This window comes from Suillus clintonianus, assembly GCF_016758775.1.
Source record: "Suillus clintonianus strain FC179 chromosome Unknown DEU56scaffold_162, whole genome shotgun sequence".
NCBI lineage: Eukaryota > Fungi > Basidiomycota > Agaricomycetes > Boletales > Suillaceae > Suillus > Suillus clintonianus.
Window position 1 is genome coordinate 81,746 of NW_024539386.1, and position 9,788 is coordinate 91,533.

The 9,788-nt window shown below is 46.5% G+C and overlaps 2 protein-coding genes across 2 annotated transcripts; one reads left to right on the forward strand and one right to left on the reverse strand.

Annotated features, from left to right (window-relative positions):
* Window positions 1-2,711: 2,711 nt before the first annotated feature.
* On the reverse strand, window positions 2,712-5,600 carry DEU56DRAFT_748432 (uncharacterized protein; the record flags this gene model as incomplete). The annotated part of the gene is made up of 8 exons (XM_041349357.1): window positions 2,712-3,028; window positions 3,076-3,348; window positions 3,404-3,580; window positions 3,629-3,865; window positions 3,914-4,339; window positions 4,392-4,591; window positions 4,645-5,014; window positions 5,069-5,600. The coding sequence occupies 8 exons, from the start codon at window positions 5,598-5,600 to the stop codon at window positions 2,712-2,714; spliced, it is 2,532 nt and encodes an 843-aa protein (XP_041201723.1).
* Window positions 5,601-9,364: 3,764 nt separating this feature from the next.
* DEU56DRAFT_761612 (uncharacterized protein) lies at window positions 9,365-9,772 on the forward strand (the record flags this gene model as incomplete). The annotated part of the gene is made up of 2 exons (XM_041350565.1): window positions 9,365-9,400; window positions 9,458-9,772. The coding sequence occupies 2 exons, from the start codon at window positions 9,365-9,367 to the stop codon at window positions 9,770-9,772; spliced, it is 351 nt and encodes a 116-aa protein (XP_041201724.1).
* Window positions 9,773-9,788: the final 16 nt, after the last annotated feature.

Sequence of the window (9,788 nt, forward strand, 5' to 3'; positions counted from 1 at the left end):
AACCACCGCAAGCATGACGCCCGCAATGCATCCCCATTCTTCCTCATGATGGGCTATGAACCACGCGGTATCCCCTACACATTCCCCGAATCCACCATCCCCACTGCAGAAGAACGATTGACGAGACTCCAGAAAACTCGAGAAGAAGCCCTCGCCTGCCACAACCTTGCAATGCAACGCATGGCTGAGAGATCGCACGGACAGAAGTATGAACCCTGGAAACGTGGAGACAAGGTTTGGCTATCTGCCTCACACCTTATTACCCATCTCCCTTCCAAGAAGCTCGCTCCGAAACGACACGGTCCCTTCGAAATCATTGACGTCTTATCCCCCATCACGTTCAAACTCCGATTACCTCCATCATGGAGAGTTCACCCCGTCTTCCACGCCTCCGAGCTATCATCCTATCGAGAGACAGAAATCCACGGTCCGAACTTCACAGAACCACCCCCTGAACTGATTAATGACGAAGAAGAATACAAAATCGAAGCCATCTTAGCTCATAAAGGACAAAAAGGACACCGCAAATTCCTCGTATCATGGAAAGGCTATCCAAGCTCCGAAAACTCGTGGCTCCCTGAAGTTGAACTTACGAATGCCGCCGACACCCTCCAAGGCTATAAAGAACGACTTCGACTCTCCCGTCTTCTAGCAGCAGAAACATCATCATGAATCCCCTCCACCAGAACAACATCCCATTCACGACTCGCATTGTCCCATACATGCATGAAAACTACCATCGTTACCTCCTTGACCCTCTTGCCCTAGAGGCACTGAAAGAAACACTCCGCGACTCCCCCCTGCTTGATGCTCTCTGGAACGCCTATGTGCAGAATGCCAGAATCACCTGCGCTCTCCTGAACGACACCATCCCCACCCATGTTTCAAATGACATTCTCTTGATGTTGAACACCCAAGCCGAGTTCTTGATGAACGCACTTGATGAAGGAGATTTTCATGATAGACTGGTTGAAGTTGGTCGAGCCCTAGCTCCCACTAGACCCTCCACCCCCATTGTTGAAGTAGAACCATCTAGACGATGCCAACTCTGTGGCCATTTGAATGGTCATCATACGAACACCTGCACCTCCTACGTCTGCCTTGCCTGTCGAGCCTCCACTCCAGGACACTTCTCGGAGATGTGCCCCTCGCTGGACGACTTTGATTTGTAGAAGTCGGTGACTTCACATCTTGAAACGGAGCTAATGTTACAGTAACATGGCCCCCCCATCTTTTTCTGACCCTTTCACACCTTCACCTCGTCACGATGTCACACCTTCACCTCTTCACAATTCACCATGATGCTTGACGCACTTCCTGATCGAGTTCGTAGCGCCCTGTTATGACTCCGAGCTAGCTCGGTTCCTTCAACTACCTCTGCAAAAAGTCCAAACACCCTCACGGCATTCACAGGGTTCAAGACCCCAGGACTCCCCCGAAAAGTTCGCTTCAGTTCGCTTCAAGGTATAGTTGACGGCATCACCTACTTGTATATATACCTCAACCCAGTATCCATCTCCGCATCCCCCCCATTCTTTCTGCATCATGTTCCCTCGTCTTCCTCACTGTTCTCCACAGCGTGCACCATCCTACCTTACCTTCTCTTATCGTTGTCATGGTTATCTTTGTCTGTCATTGTTGTTCAGTCCGTGCTATACTTTGTATTATTGTTGTACCCTTGCGCGCAATACATTGATTTATGTTTGCTCTCGTATAACTGCGCTGTGTTGAGGATGATTAGTTGCAAAACGTTGGTAGCAGTCCGGACTCTACTGAGAGGTATGTTTTTCTTGTTTATTGTGCTACGATGATTAGTTGCAATACGTTGATAGCAGTCAGGACTCTAATAGACTATAGGTATGTTTTTCTTGATGATTAGTTGCAATACGTTAATAGCAGTCAGGACTCTAATGGACTATAGGTATATTTTTCTTGATTCCTGCGCTACAATGATTACATAATCGTAAAACGTTGATAGCAGTCAGGACTTGATCAAAGGCACTCGATTCCTATGCTATGTGGTTCTTACACTTGCTCCTCCATTTAGCACTACCTCGTCAACAATACCTTCGTCCTGCCGCACTATCTATACCGCTCCGCACCCCCTCGAGATCACAGGCCTTCACCGAGAGCTCCAGCTAAGGTGCTGAACCGAGAGAGTGGAATGCGGATGGGGTGCCACGCAGATTCTGGTGAGTTGTTGATGGTTTGTGGCGAGTTACTGATGGTCTTTGGTGTTGGCCAGTAATCAACAATGTTCGCGCCAGGTGTCAGTGCATGCTCGAGCGTGCTGACATATGTCGAGCTTGGTGGTGCTATGGTGTCATCGAGTGCACCCACGAGGGTGCTGAAACGAGAGAGTGGAATGCGGATGGGGTGCCACGCAGATTCTGGTGAGTTGTTGATGGTTTGTGGCGAGTTACTGATGGTTTTTGGTGTTGGCCAGTAATCAACAATGTTCGCGCCAGGTGTCAGTGCATGCTCGAGCGTGCTGACATATGTCGAGCTCGGTGGTGCTATGGTGTCATCGAGTGCACCTGTGAGGGTGCTGAAACGACTCGGCGGAAGCCTGCCTTCAGCGTGGTACTGCTGTCGTGGCAGTGTGCTGTTGCTCAGTCTTGAAGGTGTGTGCTTAGGTAGTGCAACTGTGGCTCGACGCCGTTGAACAAGTGCTAACAGCATGTCAGATTTCAATTAGAATTGCAACAAATTTAATATATATTACCTTGTCGAACAATGGATCGTGTAGCACGGCACACGTGTGTTGCATCTTGATCACGGGTGTTGATGCCCAAGGACATATGGACTCCCATGCTTTGTGCAGCACGCTCGTCAAAGTCCCGACCCCGCATGATACCACCGAGAAGGGTGAGATTAACACCGTCACGATTCGCACTGCGATGTGCTTGCTCGTTGCCGTTCGTAGTCGATGGACAGGCTCTCCAAATGATTTCTGGTATTAGGCTTGCTGGACGGTATATCGCAGCGAGCACAAATTTGTTCGTTACTAATTTATCCTTCAACCAAGCTATGTGCGTGTTAGTGTCAAGCTTGAAAACTGTCAGTAAAATGTACCTTGGGCCTTCCTTCCACCGGCGCGGATGGTTTTGAATGTCGTTTCAATATCGGGTTGTGCTTCTGTAGATGCTAGACTCAACATTGCAGAATATACTTCACTTGAGACATATGTCCGAAGTGCAAGAACGTTGCGCTTGAAATGAGTGATGCAAACACGGTAGAAACGACGCAAGTGGTCATATGGATCTAGGTCACGAAGCCGGCGATTTTGCTCGTAACTGCAGAACGCATGATTATTCTGACAGAGTTCAACGCAGAACATCCCGAGGCCTAGAATCTCAACAATGAGGATCAAAAGAGAGATCACGATGAACAAACAATTCACCAAGTCCTTGTCCCATGTGCCCGTCAGCAACAACGGACTCATATCCTGTCCCGTGAATGTGATAGAAAGATACCGATAATCCTGTATCTTCTTCAGCGATCTGAAAAATACGCTGGAATAAGATTAGGTGTGCTTGGGCACTTTGAGACGTTGTAAAAGCTCTCGCGCCCGTCACAGCTATTGATTCCTTAGTAGTACAGCTGACTGATTGGACAAATGACTTACACCGCATATGCTCGCTATCCCATGCCTCGATCTCGAACTCCTGCCAACCGTGCAGGCGCTTGAATGATGTGTCAATCGAGATCCGTTTTGCACCCAAGAGACGCTGAGCCATGCTGGTTGTCATGCAAATAACAAGGCGGAATTCAGTCTTCGCCGTGAGAGTGTAGGTCTCCGCACAGCGAACATAACGCTGTTCTCGTGGCTGTTTATTTTCTTCGTCAACTAGGAGCCTTGCACCTAGATGATTCTGTCAATTTTATTTATTAGATGCGAAAACACGGTTACCTTCAAAACCGGTACCAAGGGGATATTTTTCAAAGCGGAAAACATTAATTAAATGCCGGACATGATCAAGGTTGGCGAGCGACGGATGAATATCAGAAAGACAAGGGCTTCGGTCTGCCACCCATCCTAATGCCATACGAAGTCCTTTCATGAAGCCCGAGTCCAAAACAATGCGACGTGGAGTTGCATCAGCAAGCTGCCAGTCCATATCCAGTAGAAGAGACAGAAATAGGTTGACTAGTGAAGGTGGTGTTTTGACAGGTGCCGGTGGAGGATGTGAATGAGGGTTGTGACAAATGACAACAACTTGAGGGCATGCAGGTAAATCCTCGGGTACATAAATGTCGAATTTGGCGGTGCAATGGTGCTCCCATTTAAGTAATGTTCCGCGTGCTAATGTTCCGTCGCTGAATCGATGCCAATGTGCTACAAAAACTTCAAGACATTGCAAGAAGAACATAAATGAAAAACCCACGACAAAGTTGCTTTTGCTCAGACGGAGAGGCAACAAAGCGACAAGGAATGAGCGGGCCATATCCATCCTGTCTCGCATCCTCCTCATGAGATGCAATGAGTACTTCATCATCATCAAGGAGAGCCTGCAGGTAGCGAGTATCAAATTCCTGCAGGTTACCAAGAATCAGGTGGGACCGATTATTTTGCGAGCGAAATTGGCATCTAAATCTTACATTAGCTGCGCAGTAATGAGAAAATCAAAAGAAACAACTTACTGGATGTAGCGCCGGTTGAATCTGTCAACTCGCATGACAAGTTTACCTTGGCAGGTACTACTAGCACTCGACAAGTGTCGTGTGGTACCTTCTTCGTCGTCCATAACAGTACTCGTCATACTAACATCATCCGAGTCTGCGTCATCACGATCCATGCCAACGCACTCAGGACTGGCCATAAATGCACAACCGTGCTCTACAAGAGAGCAGAAAAAAGCAAATGTCTTGAGGAAAACTTCACGCTTTGCACTGTCTTCAAATGGTAGGAGCGGGGGAGCAATGAGCTCTGCAACGTGCGAGCGATTCGTATATGAGTGCGTGGCATTGAAAATTTTCTCCGAACGTGCAGAACACGTTTTAAGTCCTTTACCTGCAAAGGAGCAGTCAGTACTAAATGCAGGTTAGAAAAACGTCGCAGACTTACAAGATGTAGAGAGTTTTTTGCAGCGCACTGGCTGGCCCGCACTATCACGGAGCAGGTGACATTGAACACCCTTCAAGCCACCATGACCATCACCTAGTGAATACTGGAAGTTGGACTGAGGAGCAGGGTTGAAATCCGCGGTGTTTGAGTCGCGAGCAAGAGTAAAAATGTGGGCAATAGCATTGCCCTTTGATGAACCAGTTTGAGGATACTCGACGATGATACCTGGTGGGTGATTGATGATTGCGTGTGCGATTGACTGTCGATTGATACGGTGAGCACCAGCAGATATTTCAGCTGGCGTGAAGGAGCGTGCAGGAGGGGGAATATATTGGGCTGCGAGAATGGCAGAACACGAGTCCGGATCAGACAATGGGAGAGGTGTAGTAGGTGAATCTGGGGAAGAGTAAGATGATGGGGATGGAGACGAAGCTTGAGAGTGATCATCGAGATCGCGAGGAGACAGCCCAGCGTCGTGTAAGATGGACTGAGCACTTTGAAGCGCAGTAAGCTGAGCAGAGGATAATTCCATGATATGGGGGCATTTTCGCTGAGCACCGAAGACGTAGTAGATATAGTAGTAGATGATCTGAGTGTAAGTATCAGTGGATCATGCACGGCGAAGTCGAACTTGCCTTATTTGGACGAGTTGAGTTCAACGTTCAACGCTCGTCTCAGGCTGTCACCTACTCAATACACGAAGACCCTGTTCTGCGACCCATTTGCTCTAGAGTCTCCTTGCAATTCCACACTAGTAGTGACTGTTGTCACTTCGGCTACATCACCGACCTCTGGTTTCCTCTTTTTTGGTATAGTTGAACAATAAATTTTCATGCACTCACGGGTTTCACAAGTCTTCACAGGTCCTCGGCTGGCTTGCAATATTGCAGTTAACAAATCTCCACATCGGCCGTGTCAAATGCGTCGAGAGAAGACTGATTATTCACTACGGAGGTTTTCCGGTATGTTTTTTTTCTTTTTTTTTCAGACGGCATTTGCTATCTGGACCCCTTGATGCCACTGGCCATGCCCACACACTACTCAAACTCCCCCATCTTAGTGCGCATTTGAAAAATCGAACGATGGCAACAGATTTTTTCGGCCATTGAATGTCTGCCGAGTTCTGTTCAGGAGGTGACTGACGAACTTTGCGAGAACTTATTGAAGCACTGACAATGATATATAAACCCAGCCATTTTCAAGCTCTCTCATCAGTGACTACCTCGCTACTACTCCTTTGGTTTTCCCCGCGAACTACTACTGTTACCATGCCTGCTCGAAACACGCTGTTTGCAACGGCTTGCGCTGCTCAACGTAGCAGTACAGAGCTCGTAATTTACTCTCGTGACGCTCGTCAATGTGTTGAGATTGCATAGTATGTATTTTGTCTCTGTTTCTCTGCTTAAATACTCACTCGTAGTTATATAGTCCAATCTCCAGAGGTCTCCGCATTGTACCCAGCGGAATTGCAGCATACTTAATGCGGCGGCGCTGCTTTTGGGAGTGTTTTTGTGGCCTCACGCACAACCGTCCCACTCCAGTACGATTTGTCACTTCAGCGGTTGGTCACACAAAGGTTGTTTGTCATTTTCGAGACCACCGCTGCAGATTTTCCAGTACGTTTTTCATTTCAGCCGTTTCTTCTTACTTGCTTAATTATTTTCAGTCAACCTTAACGAGACACACCATACGGCGCTGCTCGAATCCTCGTACCATGACTTCCCAACAGAAGGTAATTTTTTACTTGACTCAGATGTTGAGGGCGTGAATCTCATCCATCCCTAGTTCAAGGAGATGTTCCTGATATTGAGCTGTTGCTTACTGCCTTTCGGACTACCATTACCGGACTACCATTTGGCCACGCTGAAATCGCGCCATACTTTGTTAACTATCTCGGCTCACACTCATCAATGCATTTGCGGCCATCTGCCAGGACTCAAAGCCTATTACCCTTCTTCAACTTCGAAGTGACTGGAAAACAGCGCCATCGTTCTGGTACGAAATCTCTATATGTTTTCAGTTTTATTTTTAAAGTAAATGTACAGCGTTCATCCCAAGACCAAAAAATGTCCTACCCGGCCGTGCTCGACAACCAGTTGGACGCAGCACCAACGTGCTACAGCCACGCACACCTCTTTTAGTCTCGAGAATCGAACAAGGGCATATTTATGCACTCGCGGCTGGTATAGGAATTAGTCGGTATGATGCACTGGGACTTACCGAAGAATGTGATGGTTGTGGTAAGTGGTTCATGGCGAGCGCGTTGAGAGGGCACATTGTTGGGGGATGTGGTGAAAGGTAGCGCCTTATATACTACAGAAGATGGAGCCAAGGGAGCCGAGAAAGGTTTTGTTTTTCGTGGTTTTCGAGGTCTTTTGTGAAGTACGGAATGGTTCGGTATCTATTAGTGTTCGGATTTTTTTCAAAGGCAATTAAGGGAACCGAGCTAGCTCGGAGTCATAACAGGGTGCTCGACACTCTTCCTGATCCCCGCCGACCCTGACCTTCTGTGATAGAAGCTAGACGCTTCCATTTGGACCCTTGATCCATGGCCTCATGGCCTTACTTCCTTTTCCCTTGATGTTCCCACTGAACCCTGACCCTGACCTCATAGACTCCTGCCTCCTCTTGCCTACCCAATATATCTTTCCTGACTCTTGTACGATTACCAGACCTGCCCTGAACACTGTGATCCCTACCTATATATAGTCGATCCACTTGTACTATTATTCCTTAACTTGATTCTACTGGGTTTTACCTTGACTTGTATATTCTCTTGAGTAAACTCTCTTGAGTCTGATCACGAACCCTCTATACTCTTGGATCGCTATCCTTGAGTCCGATACATCTTCTCTTAGACCGTTTGTCTTTGAATCGATACCGATCCCTCGTCTAGACTTAACCGTCGAACACGAAACCCTTCGTCGGCCACTGCCTTAGAAGCTTACCTCCCCTTCCATTCTGTCACAACCTGACGGCTTAGGCTACCAGGTATATTGACGTTCAAACGATACACGACACGATAGCTTAGGACCGTTGTCCTTCGCTTACCCATCCCAGTCCGACTACGACCGTTGTCATAACAGATTTGGCTAACTTGATGATCATCTAATTTACCCTCCTTACCTTACCAACAAACTCACAGCACTATAACAGGGCCCATTCATCATGCCTCCACTGTGGATAATGGGCCAGGCAAGGACCTACAGGTTCAGCTGAATGCAGCAAGTGAGCTTTTGAAAGCAGAAAGGCACAAAAAAGAAGCAATACTTACAAGGTCAATCACCGAGTGTGATCACTTGGAATGCACATTAAATAAAGTTACTGCCTCTTTGGATGCAGAACAGGCAACTTTCCAAAAAGAGCTCGCATCCCTCACTATGGTGGTCAAAATCTTTAAAGAAGAGCAAGCTAGGTAGGGGCAGTGCCTGGAAGCTAGTATGACAGCCCAATGTGCTTCATAGACAGCTGCACAAGCCAGGGCCAGATCTTTTGATAGCTGAGCTTACATGTGACTTCGGCTTATTTAATTTAAGGTTTGACTCGGCTCAGGAACCACGGCTAAGTCAAGTTTGGGGCTTAAAACCAGCTTAGACATTTATTTTAAACTATACATTAAAATAGATTAAAATTTAATTAAAAATAGATTAGAATTTAGAATTATTGAAGATCAAACTCCCAACACACAATCAATAATTGAACAGGCGCTAATGGCCCCCCAAGATCAAGTAAGTTGTTCTTTTGTTAGTGTTTAATCAAATACTAAAGCAAAGCAGCAATTATGCTGCATTTCTCCCCCACAACAGCTACACGAGCCAAGTGTGACTAAGAAATGCTGCAAATCAAGGCAGAGAGGAGGGGAAAGAGTACGAGTGACGTGGAGATTGTTTGCATTTATCTAATACTGTATCAGTAGTCCATTCAGCAAGAACACCGTTAGAAAAGTCTAGTATCAAATGACAACTATGACATATAGAAGAAAGCTTTATAATGGCTCCAGGTGAATGACCGTCAGCCAATGGTACAGAATTAGTAACAAGATACATGCCATGATGAGGCTCTAGAGCTGTTTTCAGTTTGGTGAACTATTCTGCATATGTCAATAGCTCAGAAGGCCAGATAGATGGTGCTGTCCAGGAACCATAGAGCTTGGCGGGTAATCTGAAAATCACTTTTAAACATCCAATCCTAGCACCTAAAATGATAGAGTCATTCTCAAGTATTCAAGAACAAAACTATATCACTTATTAGCAGGTGTCTCAAATACTGAGGATAATCAGGAAAGCAGAGGGGAGAATGATGGAGAATGGAAAAGAGGGCAATAATAATGGTGTGAGTGTCAAGTCGCCTTGCAATATATCATTTGACTAATGAATGCTGTACTTTAAGATAATTGAGGTCAGTGAAAAGGGCCCACCTACTGGAAAGCGCAAGAGATCTCCCAATGGCACTGGAAAGGAGCAAGTCACTTTGTCTATACTGGAGAAGAGTGTCAGAGATTTTGCTATAGCAGGATATGATTATCTACACATGTATATTGCTACTCAGAACACTTTTCCTGACAATACCGCCAAATCTTCTTTCTCCTGGAAGTGCTTAGAGGAAGCTGTAGCTTCTCGCAAGGAATTGAAACAACTTATGGAGCAAGAGTCGAAGGTGCAGAAGACCAAAGAGATGCTCATAGACTATGTACCACCTTTATGATTCTCAGCTGAATTAT